This window comes from Rana temporaria, chromosome 2, assembly GCF_905171775.1.
Source record: "Rana temporaria chromosome 2, aRanTem1.1, whole genome shotgun sequence".
In the NCBI taxonomy this organism is placed as follows: Eukaryota; Metazoa; Chordata; class Amphibia; order Anura; family Ranidae; genus Rana; species Rana temporaria.
Window position 1 is genome coordinate 20,664,332 of NC_053490.1, and position 18,920 is coordinate 20,683,251.

The 18,920-nt window shown below is 46.7% G+C and overlaps 1 protein-coding gene across 1 annotated transcript in view; it reads right to left on the bottom strand.

The window, feature by feature from the left end:
- Positions 1–16,459, bottom strand: part of LOC120928893 (aquaporin-11-like) — a 43,401-nt gene extending 26,942 nt beyond the window's left edge. The window contains exon 1 of the mRNA XM_040339956.1: positions 14,589–16,459. Within this exon, the coding sequence (XP_040195890.1) occupies positions 14,589–15,180 (592 nt within the window). The 5' untranslated portion in view covers positions 15,181–16,459. The remainder of the gene's footprint in view (positions 1–14,588) is intronic.
- Between the last annotated feature and the right edge of the window lie 2,461 nt (positions 16,460–18,920).

The window sequence follows — 18,920 nt, forward strand, 5'->3', positions numbered from 1 at the left end:
CCCGCCGTAACTTAGTGAGGCAGGTTCTGTATTCACAAAGAACCTGCACCCTAAGTTACGGCGGCGTAGCGTAAATCTGCCGGCGTAAGCGCACCTAATTCAAATTGTGAAGAGGTGGGCGTGTTTTATGGAAATAAAACATGACCCCACGTAAATGATGTTTCTAAGGAATGGCGCATGCGCCGGCCGTGAACGTATCCCAGTGCGCATGCTCCTAATCACGTCGCAAATAGTCAATGCTTTCGTCGTGAACGTAATTTACGCTAAGCCCTATTTGCGAATGACTTACGCAAACGACGTAAAATTCGACGCTGTCCCGACGTCCATACTTAACATTGGCTATGTCTCATATAGCAGGAGTAACGTTACAACGGAAAAAGCCTTACGCAAACGACGTAAAAAAATTCGCCGGGCGCACGTACGTTTCTGAATCGGCGTATCTAGCTCATTTGCATATTCTACACTGAAATCAATGGAAGCGCCACCAAGCTGCCAGCGTAAATTTGCACTCTAAGATACGACGGCGTAGGAGACTTACGCCGGTCGTATCTTAGCAACATTTAAGCGAATCTCAATTTGAGCACACACTTAAAGTTGCAACGGCGCGGATTCGGACTTACGACGGCGTATCTACTGTCGTAAGTGTTACTGAATCTAGCCCTTTATTGGCTGCATCGTCAAAAGCAGTACCTGGGTGCCAAAGCATTTCGGCCATCAGGCCCAAGTCATAACATTGTCATTGCTATGACTAAGGCCTGACAGCCGAAACACATTAGAACCCATGTACAAATAATTTTTGTTTCCATTGACTTCTATGGGGAAACTCGCTTTGATATGCGAGTGCTTTGGATTACGAGCATTCTCCTGGAACGGATTATGCTTGTAATCCTAGGTTCCACTGTACTGATTTTGACCATGTAGCCAATAAAGGCCCAGATTCAGGTAGAGCCGCGCAATATTTGCGTGGGCAAAGGGCAACGATTTTTGCTCTGCGCCCACGCAAATATTACGATTTGCCCGCGATTCACGGAGCAGTAGCTCCGTAAATTGCGCGGGCGCTATGCTAATTTGCCCTGCGTAAGGGCGCCTAATGTAAATGATCCCGCCGGGGGCGGGAATCATTTAAATTAGGCGCGCTCCCGCGCCGAGCGAACAGCGCATGCTCCGTCGGGAAACTTTCCCGACGTGCATTGCGGCAAATGACGTCGCAAGGACATCATTTGCTTCTAAGTGAACGTGAATGCCGTCCAGCGCCATTCACGAATCACTTACGTAAACGACGTGAAATTCAAATTTCACGAGCGGGAAGGGTGGCTATACTTTAGCATTGGCTGCGCCTACTATGAGTAGGAGCAGCCTTATGCTAAAGTCGCCGTACGGAAACTCCGTACCTTGCGTGCGCAGGGCCCGCGCAACTTTTGTGAATCGGTGTTAGTATGCAATTTGCATACTAAACACAGATCACAATGGCCGCGCCCCCCAGTCGTACTCATGTCCTTAGATGCCGAAAAAGCATTTGACAGAGTCGACTGGGGGTTTATGATGGAAACTTTACAAAATATAGGCCTGGGACCAAGGTTCATGAAATGGGTAAAGAACCTGTACAGCCACCCGACGGCAAGGGTGAAGGTCAATGGGAGTGTGTCATCTGTGTTCAACATGGAAAACGGAACCAGACAGGGGTGCCCGCTCTCACCTCTCCTATATGTAATAGCCTTGGAACCGTTGTTAGCAAAAATCCGGGAAAACCCGGGGATAGGAGGGGTGAGAGTGGGAGATGAAGAACACAAGGTGGCGGCGTATGCGGATGACATACTCCTATATCTGACCAAACCTAGAGTATCTCTCCCTAATGTTATAAAGGAAATAAAAAGATATGGAGAACTTTCAAATTTTAAAATAAACCCGATAAAAACGGTAATCTTGAATCTGGGGATAGAAAAAAAAGAAGCAGAAGAACTACAGAAAGAGTTTCCATTTACATGGGAAAAAGAAGCTATAACGTACTTGGGTATAAAAATTACATCTAAAGTTGAAAAACTCTATTCGGCCAACTTTGTCCCCTTAATTAACGACATTAACCAAGACCTGAAAAACCTAGCAAAAAAACATATCTCCTGGATAGGCAAGATTAATGCGTTTAAAATGATGATTTTACCAAAGATAACATACAAACTTCAAATGCTCCCAATAAAAATACCGCAAAGCTTCTTTAAAGTAATTAAAACAGTAATTTTGAAATATATATGGGCAGGTAAAAAGGCTAGATTAAGCTATTCATTGTTGAGCAGGAAAAAAAAAGGAGGGGGGATGGGGCTCCCTGATATAAAAAGATATTATTTTGCTGTAAACTTAGCCAGGCTGGTAGAATGGACAAACGCACATACACAAAAAAAATGGGTACGTATGGAAGAAATATTAAGTAGGACACTATTAAACAGAAACGTATGGATACCACCGAAAATGAGGGAATTGAGCACGAACACACACAACATAACAAGGAACGTATTTAGGATATGGGACACAATATTTAGACGGGAAAAATGGGAGTATAACTCCCCATTAATCCCATTAGCAGGCACAAATTTTTTTCCACCAGGTAACGGAACACGTTTTGGAAAACACTTAGGGGAGAAAAAATTAAAAGATATTGTTACACGGGGAAAAATTAAACCTAGACAAGAGATAAAAATAGGGGAAAAGGAACAAAGCATGAGCGAATGGGAGTATTTGCAGTTAAAACATTTTGTGAGCACGCTACCACAACCAATTAGGGAAGACAAGACACTATACCCAATAGAAAAAATATGCAGCATGGACAAGCCCCTGATACACGGTATATCAAAGGTATACGGGATACTAACAGAACTCGAGACCCAGGAAGCATTGCCCTTTTTAGAAAAATGGGAAAGCGACATTGGTAAAAAAATTGATAAAACCCAAATGATAGGCGCAGTATATAACCATGCTGCGGACATTACTACCATAGAAGCAAACTATAAATGTATGGTGCGATGGCACATGACCCCATCAAGAATGAATAAGATCCACCCTAGAAATTCAGAGCTATGTTGGAGAAACTGTAAACAAAAAGGAACAACGCTACATATATGGTGGGACTGCCCGAGAATGCAGGAATTTTGGAAAGAAATCTTGAAATACATTGTAGAAATAACAGGAGAGACGATTCTATGTAGCCCGCTGACCTGTTTGTTTCACGGAACTGAAAAAACAAAAAAACAATATGGAACAACTCTGGTCCCAGTGTTGTTAAATGCAGCTAAGGCTCTGATCCCCAAAAATTGGCTACACCCAAAGAGGCCATCAATTAAAGAGTGGATAGAAAGGGTGGAATATATAGAAGAGATGGAGTATCTTGCCTGCAGAGAGTTAGGAGAAGAGGACAAAAACAGGAGGGTTTGGGAAAAGTGGAAAGTGTTTAAATCCACAGAAAAGTTCGTCCAGGGAACGAAAGAAGCAGAAAGCTGAGAAACCATAAAGAAGATTGCATGGCACACAGATCCGGGGGGGGGGGGGGGAGGAGGGGGGGAAAGGAAAAGGGGGGAGGAAAAAGGGGGAAAAAAAAAAAAAAAAAAAAAGGGGGGGGATTAATTATGATATGCTAATTATGATATGCTATCAAAGAATGCAGTTGGATTCGTTAAGCGGGAAAATACTAACCTAACAGTTTAAAAATGTTAAATCCGTAATGTCAAAGAAAAAAAGAAAGAAAAAAAAAAAAAAAAAAAGGGGAAAAAGACAAAAACCCACGAATGATGCGAAGCCGCAAGAGAGACGCTAAGGGCGGGCGAACCGTGAGCTAGTCTCTCGGCTATATGTGAGCAGAGTCTGACGTGAAAAAAAAAAAAAAAGGAAAAAAAAAAAAAAAAAAAAAAAAAAAAAACAATGGCCGCGCCCCCTAGCGGCCAACGCAAGAATGCAGCCAAAGATATGAAGGCATAAGGAGGCTTATGCCTGTCATATCTTAGGCTGCAGTCGGTGTAACGAGGTTCCTGAATCAGGAGCACTCGTTACACCGGAGCAAGTAAGCACTTGCGCCGCGCAACCTATGGTTGCGCGGGCGCAAGTGCTTCTTGAATCTGGGCCAAAGTCTTTTATTTTTGGATGTCACGAAGTTGTCGGCTTGATCTTACTTTTGACTGTTAGGCCCTGTACACACGGCCTGGGAATCCGTTCAGGAAAAAAACTTTGGTTTTCCTGAAGGGATTTCTGGCAAGCTTGTCTTGCAAAGCCGTGCATACAGACGGCCATTCAAAAGAACCGCCTTTCTTTTGAATGGCAAGAACGCGGTGACGTCATTGACTACGACAAGCCGGCGCTCGTCACATTCGATGCCGTCGCCGCCATCTTGCTACACCCCACACTAAACTTGTATGCTACGCGCATGCGTCAAACTCTTATCGAGCATGCGCGAGTTTACCTGGGACAGGTAAGCATACAGACGACCAGTTTTCTCGGCAGGAAACACTCTGCCGGGAATCCCGACGGGGAAAATAGAGAGCAGGGTTCTCTATTTTCCTGTCGGGATTCTTGGCTGTTTTCCTGACGGGAAAGCTGCTAGGGAGCATACACATGGCCGGGATTCCCGGCCAAATGCACTCCTGACAGTTTTCCTGCCGGGAAAACCGGTTGTGTTTACGAGGCTTGACACTAATGTCCCGTACACACGATCGGAAATTCCGACAGCAAAAGTCCGATGTGAACTTTTGGACGCAAATTCCGGACTTTTGCTGTCGGAATTTCTGCCAACAAAAGATTGAGAGCTGGTTCTCAAATTTTCAGATGGAAAAAATTCCTATCGGAAAAACAGATCGTCTGTAGCAATTCCAACGCATGCTCGGAAACAATTCAATGCATGCTTGGAAGCATTGAACTTCATTTTCTCGGCTCGTCGTAGTGTTGTACGTCACCCCGTTCTTGACGGTCGAAAGTTCAGAGAACTTTTGTGTGGCCGTGTGTATGCAAGCCAAGATTGAGCGGAATTCCGTCGGAAAAAACATCCAAGGTTTTCCCGACGGAAAATCTGATCGTGTGTATGCGACATAAGTGTGGAGTCACTAAGCCTGATCACCGGTTTTTCCAGCCCTAGGTCAGGTTATGGTTGTGTAGTGCTGGTTACTCTCTGTCACCCAATATGTCTATACTGTATTCTTCTAGTCTAACAGGTTTTCAGGCACTGGGGGTTGGAGTATGAGGTTCTTAGGTAGCTTCCAGAAAGGAACTAAGCAATGTGATGATGCTCACCCATGGTCCAATGAAGGAGAGCTACAGCAGTCTTGTGATTTCTTATTGGACGTGGAATTCACAAGAATGGTTGACCAGAAGTGTAGCACTACCCCCTCCTTGGTGAACTTGAGGAAAAGTCTCTGCCACAGACCCTCCTTGGTGAACTTGAGGAAAAGTCTCTGCCACAGACCCTCCTTGGTGAACTTGAGGAAAAGTCTCTGCCACAGACCCTCCTTGGTGAACTTGAGGAAAAGTCTCTGCCACAGACCCTCCTTGGTGAATGTCAGGGAGACACCTCTGCCACAGGCCCTCTCTGATTTGTAGTTATGGAGGCAATCCTCCTTAGGTGAATTACGCCTGGATCTCCTTCAACTTGTCGCCCAGGTACCGACTGACAGGGGATCAATCCTTCAGTGTCCGGCTACCTCGATCCCCGGTGGTTTGTCGAGGCCCTTTTGGACCGCCAGCCTCTCAATGGCGCTCCTCAGACGGACTCCCCACCGAACAGCAATACAGCTTGGGATCCTCAAAGGTGGGAACCCAGTCGCTCACTGGGTCCCCGTCGCTGTTCAGACGCTCCAGGCCATTGTGGCCCTGAAACCAGGAACACCGCGTGGCACGCAAGCCCCAGGCCAGGTAGGCCATAACGCCGGGGCGCCGTGATGTGGTCACTCTAAAGGTGGGTGCCACACTCGAAGAAGAGGACCCAGAACCAATGGCGTCTGCCCCATAAATACCCTCCCCCAGCATGCACAGCGAGTAGGGGTGCAACGGATCACAGTTGATCTGTGATCCGAACGGGTCACCCCCTTCGGATCGGAACACACTGTGATCCGCGGATTGCCACGGCTCTGGAGCTAGGCCGAAGCTGCGGCCTTTCCTAATGTTACGGCGGCGGCTCCGGAGCTAGGCCGAAGCCGCAGCCTTTCCTAATGTTATGGCCGCGGCTTCGGCCTACCTCCGGAGCCATGACCATAATGCTAGGAAAGGCCGCGGCTTCGGCCTAGCTCCGGAGCCGCCGCCGTAACATTAGGAAAGGCCGCGGCTTTGGCCTAGCTCCGGAGCCGCGGCCATCTTGGTACACCCGGCGGCGGCCCTCCTCTGTTTACACCCACAGAGGAGCCCGCACTCGTGGGACACACCGCTCGTCTGTCGGTACTAGCTGGGGGGGGGTCACTGTACTGAGAGGAGGGGGGTCACTGTATTGAGAGGAGGGGGGTCACTGTACTGAGAGAAGGGGGGTCACTGTACTGAGAGGAGGGGGGTCACTGTACTGAGAAGGGGGGTCACTGTACTGAGAAGGGGGGTCACTGTACTAGGAGGGGGGGGGTCACTGTACTGAGAGGAGGGGGGTCACTGTACTCTGATTGGCTGCTGGGAAAGAGCACCCAAACCTTGACTCCACTGCTGCCATCTACTGCACTGGGGTTGGAAGAACACCCCAGCACAACAGAATAAGCCCACAGCACAGCCCAGCTGAGACAGAGACCCTGTTTAACCCCTTAACGCCCGCTGCACGACTATTTAGGTCCACAGAATGGCACGGACAGGCAGAAGGGCGTATATATACGTCCTTGCCTTCTAGCGGGTGGGGGGTCCGATCGGGACCCCCTCCGCTGCGTGCGGCAGGCGGATTCCCTCGAAGAGCGATCCGGGACGACGGCGTGGCTATTCGTTTATAGCCGCTCCGTCGCGATCGCTCCCCGAAGCTGAAGAACGGGGAGAGCCGTATGTAAACACGGCTTCCCCGTGCTTCACTGTGGCGGCGTATCGATCGAGTGATCCTTTTTATAGGGAGACTCAATCGATGACGTCACTCCTACAGCCACACCCCCCTACAGTTGTAAACACACACTAGGTGAACCCTAACTCCTACAGCGCCCCCTGTGGTTAACTCCCAAACTGCAACTGTCATTTTCACAATAAACAATGCAATTTAACCTGTTCCTTACCGCACCATTGACAAATGACGTCCGCAGGAACCCTTCGTCTTACAGAGTGGACGTCATATGACGTCCACCGCGTCTCACTGCTCCTGCGGCCCCCTGGGGGCTCGTATTGCGGCGATCGGGGAAGAGGCGTGTCCCCCGGACACAGCGCAACCCCGCACAGCACATCCCATCCCCGATCCGGAGCCGTTCGTGCCGCTCTTCGGTTGTTTATGTGACCGGCTGCATTCCATCACAGCCGGTCACATTGCATCCTTCCGTCTTGCATGCCGCTCGTGCGCGGCCCCCGGGGGCGCGCACGCGCGGCGATCGGGGACGAGGCTCGTCCCTTGGACATAGCCCAGCCCCGATCAGGGTAAAGAGCCAATGAAATTTGGCTCTTTACCACGTGACCGGCTGTGTCCAATCACAGCCGGTCACAAGTGTAAACAAAGCAGACTGTAACTGCTGTTGCTGTGTCTTTCTCCTCACACACCGATCCTGTGTGAGGAGAAAATCTGAAACAGTGAGTTACAGTGCAATTGTAAAAAAGTGTCACCTACTGTGCCCAGATTGTCCCCCCCTGGAATAAAGAGTACCTGTCACCCCTCCATCAACAGTACCAGAGTACCTGTCACCCCTCCATCAACAGTACCAGAGTACCTGTCACCCCTCCATCAACAGTACCAGAGTACCTGTCACCCACCCCAAACAAAAGTACCTGCACCCCCCCCCCCCCCCATCAAGAGTACCTGTCACCCCACCATCAAAAGTACCTAAGTACCTGTCACCCCACCATCAAAAGTACCTAAGTACCTGTCACCCACCCCAATCAAAAGTACCTGAGTACCCGTCACCCCCCCATCAAGAGTACCCGAGTACCGTCACCTCCATCAGGAGTACCGTCACCTCCATCAGGAGTACCCGAGTACCGTCACCTCCATCAGGAGTACCGTCACCTCCATCAGGAGTACCCGAGTACCGTCACCTCCATCAGGAGTACCCGAGTACCCGTCACCCCCATCGGGAGTACCGTCACCTCAATCAGGAGTACCCGAGTACCGTCACCTCCATCAGGAGTACCCGAGTACCGTCAACCCCCATCAGTAGTACCGTCACCTCCATCAGGAGTACCCGAGTACCGCCACCTCCATCAGGAGTACCCGAGTACCCGTCACCCCCATCGGGAGTACCTGAGAACCGTCACTTCCAATCAGAAGTACCTGAGTACCGTCACCTCCATCAGGTGTACCCGAGTACCCGTCACCCCCATCAGGTGTACCTGAGAACCGTCACCTCCATCAGAAGTACCCGAGTTCCGTCACCTCCATCAGGAGTACCCGTCACCTCCATCAGGAGTACCCGTCACCTCCATCAGGAGTACCTGTCCCGTGAGCCCAGCAGTCCTTGTCGTGCAGCCCTGTCCTACAGCCAGCCACCATGTCCAAAAGATTTTACACCACAGAACAGGCATACCAAGTGTATGCAGTATATCTGAATCAGAGGAGGAAGTAGTCCGTCCAAAAAAACGACGGACTGAACCCCAGGCAGCTACCAGCAGAGCCGGACACCCCAATGGCCAATCAGCAAATGCCAATGGCGCTAGACCCCAGGAGGAGAGGCCAAGTACAAGCACTTCTAGACCCCAGGAGGAGATGCCAAGTACAAGCACTTCTAGACCTCAGGAGGAAAGACCCAGTACCAGCTCTGAAATTCCACGCCAAAGAATTAGGGCCCAAACCCATCTTCCGGATGCCTTGGCCAACCCATTGTGGCTGCCTTCTAGCACAGGGTCAGCCACAATCCCCCCTTTTACAGCACAGCCAGGTGTGCAGGCCAACACCGAAGGTTTCTCTGAAATAGATTATTTTAATTTATTTTTCACTGATGAGTTACTTCACAGCATCTTAGACCAAACAAATGTTTTTGCACATCAGTTCATTGAAACCAACCCCAACTCATGCTATGCCCGCCCCTTTGTATGGAGACCCCTAACAATCCAGGAGCTTAGATTGTTTTTAGGCCTTACGCTAAACATGGGGCTTACAAAAAAAAATGAATTACATTCATACTGGTCTAAAAAGCCCATCCACCATATGCCACTTTTTTCTTCTACAATGCCCAGGTCCCGCTATGACATGATCATGCGGTTTTTGCATTTCAGCGATAACTCACAGTGCCCCCCCCCGAAATCATACGGACTTTGATAGATTGTATAAAGTTCGCCCCCTAATTGATTTTTTTAACAAGAAGTTTGCCGAAGTTTACATCCCGGAACAGAACATCTCTGTGGACGAATCCCTGGTCCATTTCACAGGCCGGCTGGGAATCAAACAATATATTCCCAGTAAAAGAGCGAGGTACGGCTTGAAGCTAAACAAGCTCTGCGAAAGCTCCTCCGGCTATGTGAATGCCTTTCGTGTGTACGAAGGCAAGGACTCCCAGCTCCAGCCCCCTGAGTGTCCATCGTATATGGGAATAAGCGGGAAAATTGTATGGGAGTTGGCATTCCCACTTTTCCAAAAGGGGTATCACATATACATGGACAATTACTACACCAGTCTGCCCCTTTATCGCCACCTATTCCTAAATAAAACTTTGGCCTGTGGTACTGTACGTAAAAACAGGAAAGGCTTCCCACAGTGTCTAGTTACCACAAGGCTACAAAGGGGGGAATCGGCAAGCCTGAGGAACGAAGAAGTTTTGGCCCTGAAGTGGAGGGATAAGAAAGACGTTTACGTCATGTCCACCATCCATGATGACACCTCAGTGGAAATTCACAGGAGACGCCGCACCGTTCAAAAGCCTTACTCTATCAGCGAATACAATAAATTCATGGGGGGGGGTGGATTTAAATGATCAAATGCTGCAGCCCTATCTCTCAACACGCAAGTACCTCTTTTGGTACAAAAAAATTGCAATATACTTGATCCATATGGCCCTTTATAATGCATATGTCACTTACCACAAAACAACGGAAATGCCCATCCCCTTCATCAGATTTATTGAAAAAATTGTCACTGCCCTGATCTATCCGCAAGTCTCCCCCCCAGAAAGCATTCGCTCTGATTGTGTCAGCAGATTGCACGAGCGTCATTTTCCTGAAAATATTCCACCATCAGCAACCGGAAGAAGACGCCAAAAAAAATGTCGGGTTTGCAGCAAAAGTGGAATTAGGAAAGACACCAGTAACTATTGCCCCGACTGTCCCAGCCAACCTGGCCTATGTAACGGAAAATGCTTCAGACGATATCACACTCTCGAAGACTATTAACCAAAATTTCTAATAGACTGCCATTTCCCCAGTTTCAAATTATGTGCTGATTATTTCCCTGCTGCCTCAACCAACCAACCTAATGCCTCAACTCAACTGACCCTGGCCTGTTAATCGACTATGCCTCTGCCTGCCGTCTGCATTGTTTATCCGCCATTTTTCTGCCTTTCACGTGAACTGACCCTGGACTGTTTCTCGACTATGCCTCTGCCTGCCGTCTGCATTGTTTATCCGCCATGTTTCTGCCTTTCACGTGAACTGACCCTGGACTGCTTCTCGACTATGCCTCTGCCTACCGTCTATTTATGCCTTTTACCTGCACTGACCTCGGCTTGTTGACCATGTTTTTGCCTGCCCCTTGGACTGATCTTTTACCCTGCTACACAGGGGTCTCACATATGTGAGGGGCCCCAGAATAGTGTTCGGAGTTCAGAAAACCAGTTTTTGGTTTTCTGTGTTCCCAGAACAGGGTCTGGTTGCCCGGAGGCTTCAAAGCGATTTGGGTGGGAGAAGCCTCTACCCCTGTCCCCATTCTTCCCTGACCGAGGCCCTAAACTTGATGGTCCTGCCTGCTGCCTGGACTTTGGCTGCACTAACCATACCTCTGACTGCACTATGGACAGTATTCCTGTCTGCTGCATGGACGATCCTTTCGCTGCTGCTGACCGCATCTGCCTGCTACCTGGACCGATGCACTCCTCTGTGGACCACTGCACTACAAAGACAGCAGGTAATCTTTCTTTACTCTTTACTCAGAAGAATGTATTTTGGTTTATAATTGGTATGTACAGTACATGCTATGGGTTAGAAATATGAAGGACCTTCAACAATGTCATAGGTTGGCAGGAATTTGTGTGTGTAATTTATGCTCCTAGAACGCCTGTAGGTGCTACTTCAATGTTGGACCTCTGTATATGGCCAGGCTGTGTAAAAGTCTCACACATTTGGTATCGTTTTACTCAGGAGGAGTAGCAGAATGTATTTTGGGGTGTCATTTTTGCTGTGTACATGCTATGTGTTAGAAATATCTTATAAATTGACAACTTTGTGTAAAAAAAAATGTGTTTTCATTTTTTTCCCCATTTTCCAAAAACGTCTGGAAAAAAAATGAACCGTTCAAAAGACTCATTATGCCTCATATATTATACGTTGGGGTGTTAGCTTTCCAAAATGGGGTCACTTTGTGGACAATTCCATTGTCCTGGTGCTCCAGGGCCTTCAAAAGTGTAACATATGGTTGAGAGATTAGATGTGTAATTTATGCTCCTAGAACACCTGTAGGTGCTACTTCAATGTTGGACCTCTGTATATGGCCAGGCTGTGTAAAAGTCTCACACATTTGGTATCGTTTTACTCAGGAGGAGTAGCAGAATGTATTTTGGGGTGTCATTTTTGCTGTGTACATGCTATGTGTTAGAAATATCTTATAAATGGACAACTTTGTATAAAAAAAAATGTGTTTTCATTTTTTTCCCCATTTTCCAAAAACGTCTGGAAAAAAATGAACCATTCAAAAGACTCATTATGCCTCATAGATTATACGTTGGGGTGTTAGCTTTCCAAAATGGGGTCACTTTGTGGACAATTCCACTGTCCTGGTGCTCCAGGGCCTTCAAAAGTGTAACAGGTGGTTGAGAGATTAGATGTGTAATTTATGCTCCTAGAACGCCTGTAGGTGCTACTTCAATGTTGGACCTCTGTATATGGCCAGGCTGTGTAAAAGTCTCACACATTTGGTATCGTTTTACTCAGGAGGAGTAGCAGAATGTATTTTGGGGTGTCATTTTTGCTGTGTACATGCTATGTGTTAGAAATATCTTATAAATGGACAACTTTGTGTAAAAAAAAATGCGTTTTCATTTTTTTCCCCATTTTCCAAAAACGTCTGGAAAAAAATGAACCGTTCAAAAGACTCATTATGCCTCATAGATTATACGTTGGGGTGTTAGCTTTCCAAAATGGGGTCATTTTGTGGGAAGTTCCGTTGTCATAGTGCTCCAGGGCCTTCAAAAGTGTGATAGGTTGTCATCTAATGAGATGTGTAATTTCTGCTCCTAGAACTCCTGGAGGCGCTACTTACATGTTGGGCCTCTATATGTGGCCAGGCTGTGTAAAAGTCCCACACATGTGGTATCACTATACTCAGGAGAAGCAGCAGAATGTATTTTGGGGCGTCATTGTAAGTTTGCATGTGCTGTGTGAGAGAACTAACTTATTATGACAATTTTGTCATAAAAAAAACAAATCTTAATTTTCCCAAGAATTGTGGGAAAAAAAATACAACTTAAAAAAATTCACCATGCCTCTTACTAAATACCTTGGAATGTCTACTTTCCAAAATGGGGTCATTTGGGGGGTATTTGTACTTTGCTGGCTTGTTAGGATCTCAAGAATTAGATAGGACGTCAGTACTTCAGGTGTGATCAGATGTGATCATTTTTCAATGATTTGCACCATAGCTTGTAGACTCTATAACGTTCACAGAGACCAAATAATACACACTAATTTGGGTTATTTTTACAAAAGATATGTAGCAGTATACATTTTGGCCCAAATTTATGAAGAAAACATTTTTTTTTGCAAAATTTTAAGATAGAAACGAAAAAAAAGTGTTTTTTTTTCGAAAATTTCTCTCTTTTTTTGCTTATATTGCAAAAAATAATAAACCCAGCAGTGATTAAATACCACCAAACGAAAGCTCTGTTTGTGAGAACAAAATGATAAAAAATTTGTTTGGATACAATGTAGCATGACTGAGTAATTGTCATTCAAAGTGTGAGAGCACTGAAAGCTGAAAATTGGTCTGGGCAGGAAGGGTATATTAATGCCCTGTATGGAAGTGGTTAAATGCATTTTTTGCTGTGAAAATTACAATGGTCCCAAAAATGTGTCAAAATTGTCCGAAGTGTCCACCATAATGTCGCAGTCACGAAAAAAAATCGATGATCGCCGCCAATAGTAGTAAAAAATAAATAATTAATAAAAATGCAATAAAACTATCCCCTATTTTGTAAACGCTATAAATTTTGCGCAAACCAATCGATAAACGCTTATTGCGGTTTTTTTTGTTTACCAAAAATAGGTAGAAGAATACGTATCGGCCTAAACTGAGGAAAAAAAAAATGTATATATGTTTTTGGGGGATATTTATTATTAGTGTTGCTCACGAATATTCGGCTTGAATATGGCATATTCGAGTATTCGCGAATATATCGAATTTCACGGCCAATATTCGCTATTCCGAATATTCGCATTTTTCAATTTTATTTTTAAAACAGATCACATCCTAGTGATCTCCATCGACGTCTAAAAGCATTGCTGGTATGATTAGAGACACTGGGCCGAGTAGCTGAAGCGATCATTTTATATTGCCGAATATTCGCAATGCGAATATTCGGCAATAGGAATATTGCGCGATTATTTTCTCCGCCCTTCTTTTGCATCAGAGTTCTCCTACCACAGTTGTTAAAATTTTGCTATCATTTTTGCATCCGCATTAGCGCAATTTCGCAATATTGTTTTTTGGATAAAATGTCATGAATATTCGATTTCAGAATATTAGCGAATACTTTTTCCGCCCTTCTTTTGCATCGGAGCCAATCAGAGTTCTCCTACCACAGTTGTCGAAATTCCGCAATCAATTTCGCATTTGCGAAATTTCGATAATATATCACGAATATTCGATTTCAGCATGAGCCAATCAGAGTTCTCCTACCGCACTTGTCGAAATTTCGCAATTATTTTCGCATTCGCAATAGCGAAATTTCGCAAAAATGTCATTTGGATTAAAATATCACGAATATTCGATTTTAGCAAATATTTCTCGAATATTCGGCTATATATTCGTGATATATTGCGAAATCGAATATGGCGTATTCCCGCTCAACACTATTTATTATAGCAAAAAGTAAAAAATATTGAATTTTTTTCAAAATTGTCGCTCTATTTTTGTTTATAGCGCAAAAAATAAAAACCGCAGAGGTGATCAAAAACCACCAAAAGAAAGTTCTATTTGTGGGGAAAAAAGGACGCCAATTTTGTTTGGGAGCCACGTCGCACGACCGCGCAATTGTCTACAGACCAGGAGGACAAGAAAGCTCAATGCTCAGCACTTCTCTTCAGTTGAGATGAACTCTTACCTTCATAGACGATGACAGTGATGGCCGTAGCCACAACGTGTGGTTGGAGAGGGGCACTGACCCCGGGCAACAGATGTAGTATAAGGAACAGGCTCAGGGAACAGGTCATCTCCACCAAAACCCCAGACAGGGAGGTGATCTTCAGGAAGCTCTCACAGTCCTTGTCCAGCAAATGTAGTGGTGATAGTCCTAGTGACCAGAAATGAGGCATCAGAACCCGGGACAGTGCAGCGCCCGCAAACTGCGCCAGGACACGGAGAGGGGTGTGTGAACTCCGCACCAGTCCCCGGAGCCATTGGTCCAAACTGCCACAAGGGTTACAGGTGGCTCCTTGGGAGGTCGCACAGTGTAGCACAGTCAAAAGGTAGGTGAGAGACAGGGACTGCCAGAGCTGAAAAGTAACCTTAGTGCCCAGGAGTACATTCTCTCTGGTGCAGCAACAGAGCTGCAGAGTGGACACCACTTCCATTGCCAGATCCCGTCCCAGACCAGCGGGCACTGCCCTCCGGAATATCCATCGGAGCAACTCACACAGCAGCACTGTGCAGCCCACCACTGCCGCAGAGCCCAGCAGCAACTCCATGGTGCCCATTATCTACTGGGTGCAGGGGCACAGTCTGTGATATCTCTGATCTTTTGATGGGTACAGGGGCACAGTCTGTGATATCTCTGATCTCCTGATAGGTACAGGGCCACAGTCTTCTTATGGGTACAGGGGCATAATCTATAATATTTCTGATGGGTACAGTCTATAATCTTCTGATGGGTACAGGGGCACAGTCTGTTATATCTCTGCCCTTCTAATGGGCATGGTCTGTACTAGTATCTCCGCTTTTCTTATGGGTACCGTCTACAATCTTTGATCTTCTGATGGGTACAGTGTGTAATATCTCTGATCTTCTGATGGGTACAGGGGCACAGTCTGTTATATCGCTGCCCCTCTAATGGGCACGGTCTGTAATATCTCAGTTTTTCTGGTGGGCACGGTCTGTAATATCTCCGGTCTTCTGATGGGTACAGTCTGTATTATCTTTGATCTTCTGATGAGTACAGTTCGTAATATCTCTGATCTTCTGAGGGGTACAGGGGCACAGTCTGTAATATCTCTGTCCTTCTGATGGGCACAGTCTAATATCTCCACTCTTCTGATGGGCACATTCTAATATCTCCACTTTTCTGATGGGCACAGTCTAATATCTCCACTCTTCTGATGGGCACAGTCTAATATCTCCACTCTTCTGATGGGCACAGTCTTCAAAGTTTCTGATGGGCACAGTCAGTAATATCTCCACTCTTCTGATGGGCACAGTCAGTAATATCTCCACTCTTCTGATAGGCACAGTCAGTAATATCTCTGCTCTTCCGATGGGCACAGTCTGTAAAATTTCTGATGGGCACAGTCTGTAAAATTTCTGATGGGCACAGTCAGTAATATCTCCACTCTTCTGATGGGCACAGTCAGTAATATCTCCACTCTTCTGATGGGCACAGTCAGTAATATCTCTGCTCTTCCAATGGGCACAATCTGTTATATTTCTCATGGGCACAGTCTGTAAAATTTCTGATGGGCACAGTCAGTAATATCTTTGATCTTCTGATGAGCACAGCTTCTACAGAATGCTTCTCTTGGCTGCAGCTTTCACTACAACTCCTCTTGTGCCCAGTTCAGGGGTAAAGTTTTCAGTAGTGCTGGGATCAGTGCCAGTCCTCTTTCTCTGCTGGGCACAACGCCTGTCCTCCTCCTCCTATGACGGACACAAGCACCCCTCCTGTGCTCCCAGCAGCTCCATGCTCTCCTCCTGCAGTCCTCCCCAGTAGTAGCTCTGATCCTACCAGCTGCACAGTCCCATTCACTGCAAGCAATGTGTGACAAGGCAAGAGGGGGGTGTGTGGGTGACTTCATAGTCACATGACCGGTGGGTGGGGCCACGCTGTGCAGAGTATATAGCAGCATGCTCTCCATGGATTGTGTGTACTTTTAGAGCGGATCCTTTAACCTTTTCATCACCAGGCAATTTTTTATTTTTTTTTACATTTAAATGCATGCTACCAGGTTACCTGGTGATCACACTTATATTAGACCTCAGATCAGCCCCATAATACGCTAACAGAGCTGCACTTGGCACGGGGCACTTTCTGAAACTCAGCACTTTGATACAGAGAATACAGCCACATATGGACTTTTATATATATTGGGCCAGATTCACAGTCTGTTAAAACGCCGCGTAAGTTCTGTGATGCGCCGTCGTATCTATGCGCCGTATTCAGGGAACAATATACGCCTGAATTTTGCCAAGATACGACCGACGTAAGTCTTCTGCGCCGTCGTATCTTGGGTGCATATTTACGCTGGCCGCTAGGGGCGCTTCCGTTGATTTACGCGTCAAATATGTAAATGAGCTAGATACGCCGATTCACGAACGTACTTGCGCCCGTCGCAGTAAGCTACGCCGTTTACGTAAGGCGTACGTCCGGCGTAACGTTACGACTCATAATGCAGGTGTAAGTCATGTTAGGGTATGGACGTCGGAACAGCCGTCGGATTTTACGTCGTTTACGTAAGTCGTCCGTGAATGGGGCTGGGCGTAAGTTACGTTCACGTCGAAAGCATTGAGCCGACATATCATAGGGAGTATATGCGACGTGATTCTGAGCATGCGTGCGCATGCGCCGTTCGTACGGCCATGCATTTACATGGGGTCACGATTCATTTTAATACAACATGCCCACTACCAGCCTACTTTGAATTACGCGGGCTTACGCCGGCCCATTTACGTTACGCCGGCGCACATATGGGAGCAAGTGCTTTGTGAATACTCAGCTTGCCTCTCAATGTTACGTCGGCGTAGCGCATATGAGATGCACTACGCCGGCACAAAGATGCGCGGAGCTACGTGAATCGGGCCCATTGTATTCACTTGTATCTAAATCAATATTAATTATCGTTTTTTAATTGCATATCACTTTTAGTGCACGTATTGGATAATTTATTTATTTCATATTTATATATTTATTCAAATATCACTATTCATTTTTCTCACTAATATCTGTGGCCCAGATTCAGGTACGACTTGCGCTTTATTTGCGGAGGCACAGGGCAACGATTTTGCCCTGCGCCCACGCAAATATTTTGCGCTGCCCTCGATTCACGGAGCAGTAGCTCCGTAAATTGCGAGGGCGCGCCGGCAAAATTGCCCGGCGTAAGCGCGCGCAATGTAAATGATCCCGCGGGGGGCGGGAATCATTTAAATTAGGCGCGTTCCCGCGCCGATCGTAAAGCGCATGCTCCGTCAGGAAACTTTCCCGACGTGCATTGTGGCAAATGACGTCGCAAGGACGTCATTTGCTTCAAAGTGAACGTGAATGGCATCCAGCGCCATTCACGATTCACTTACGCAAACGACGTAGATTTTAAATATCGCGACGCGGGAACGTGGGTATCCTATAGCATTGGCTGCGCCTGCTATTAGGATGTGTAACCTTACGTGAAACCCGACGTACGCAAACTACGTAATTTGCGTACGCAGGGCTCGCGCAACGTTGTGAATCGGTGTTAGTATGCAATTTGCATACTATACACAGATCACAATGGGAGCGCCCCCTAGCGGTCATCGCTAGAATGCAGCCTAAAATCTGCGTGGCATAAGAGCCTTATGCCACGCAGATTTTAGGCTGCAGTCGGCGTAACGAGTTCTCTGAATCAGGAGAACTCGTTACGCCGGCGCAAGTCAGCAATTGCGCTGCGTAACTATGGTTACGCAGGCGCAATTGCTACCTGAATCTGGGCCTATGATTTTATTAAGGTAGCGCCATTTCTACTTCCTAATTTATTCATCCATTATTCCTCCTTGGTGGAATAAACACATCGAGGCAGCTGCTGCTTTATAAAATTCTTGATTGGGCGTCAAACCCCACACACATTTATAATTTATATTTATATTCCTTTCTGGAACTACACTGGCAATATATTTTCTGTTTCTATTGCGCGGATTCATTTATCACCTCTCCTAGTGGTTTTGCTTCGCTATTGGAGTGCCATTATCCCCATCCCCTCCTATTACAAAGCTTCTTTCCCTACCAGCACAAATCCCCCAATACCCCCATGGCAGTCGATAGGGCGTATCATGGTGCCCCCTGTCAGTGGCACTGGTGTCCGGGTCTCAGGTAGAGGGAAACCCGGGCACAGCATTCTAAACCCGTACTGTCCGGGTCAAAACCGGACCGGTGACAACCCTATGTATGGGTGAACAGCATTACATGCACACTGTCTATATTTGGGGCCGTACACAGGGCCGACTTTAATGTTGATTGGACCCTGGGCAAAAAGATTCT